The sequence below is a fragment of the Anoplophora glabripennis genome, unplaced genomic scaffold (assembly GCF_000390285.2).
Source record: "Anoplophora glabripennis isolate ALB-LARVAE unplaced genomic scaffold, Agla_2.0 scaffold4489, whole genome shotgun sequence".
NCBI lineage: Eukaryota > Metazoa > Arthropoda > Insecta > Coleoptera > Cerambycidae > Anoplophora > Anoplophora glabripennis.
In genome coordinates this window covers 5,447-6,152 of record NW_019420568.1, presented here as the reverse complement: position 1 = coordinate 6,152, position 706 = coordinate 5,447, and the positions used below count along the sequence as shown (strand labels likewise).

The window sequence follows — 706 nt, the reverse complement described above, 5'->3', positions numbered from 1 at the left end:
AACATTCTAGGAATAATTTTCCTTTGAAAAAATGTGTTTTTCCAACTTTCCTCTTATTGTCTCCAGACTGAAAACAAAGCACTGCGACTGAAGGACGGCATCACGGCGTCGCCGCTGGTGGAAGAGAGCGCCGCGGGTCCGGGCTTCCCCTTGGCCCTCCAGAGTTTCGAGACCACGGACGGGCGCCTCACGTGGAACTACTTCGACGAGGCTGGGTACATAGCCCGCGGTGGCCTGCGCCAAGGGGAGGACCCCTACATCCGGAACAGGTTCAACCAGGAGGCCAGCGACAGCCTGCCCAGCAACCGGGAGATTCCGGATACCAGGAACGCCATGTGAGTAGCGCTGTCTTGTTTTTTAGTAGGTCTCTAAATGAAATGTTTAAGACTTTTTGTCGCCTTATTAGAGCTAAAAAATTTAGAAAGACTAGAACGTGAGTATAGAATACTCTATATTTCTATATAGTCCAGTCACTGTAGGCGAAAATAAGGTAAAAGCTCCCAGTTTCTTCGGATAGCATGGATTTTCCTGAAAATTTGCGTACAAGCTCATCTGACCCCCCACTTCAAAAGTCTAGATGTGTGCTGTTTTTATTTGGGGGTGAAAATTACCCTTGTACGAAAAAAATGCGAAAATCGCAGATTTACTTATTTTAAAGATTCAATTCATGTTCAAATATGTTGGATAAAGTTCCTTTCGTGTTTTT

The 706-nt window shown here is 45.5% G+C and overlaps 1 protein-coding gene across 1 annotated transcript; it reads left to right on the top strand.

The window, feature by feature from the left end:
* Positions 1-66: 66 nt before the first annotated feature.
* Positions 67-339, top strand: LOC111692883 (polypeptide N-acetylgalactosaminyltransferase 2-like; the record flags this gene model as incomplete). Its single annotated transcript, XM_023457011.1, has 1 exon — positions 67-339. A coding segment is annotated over one exon (273 nt), but the record flags the coding sequence as incomplete, so codon positions are not given.
* Positions 340-706: the final 367 nt, after the last annotated feature.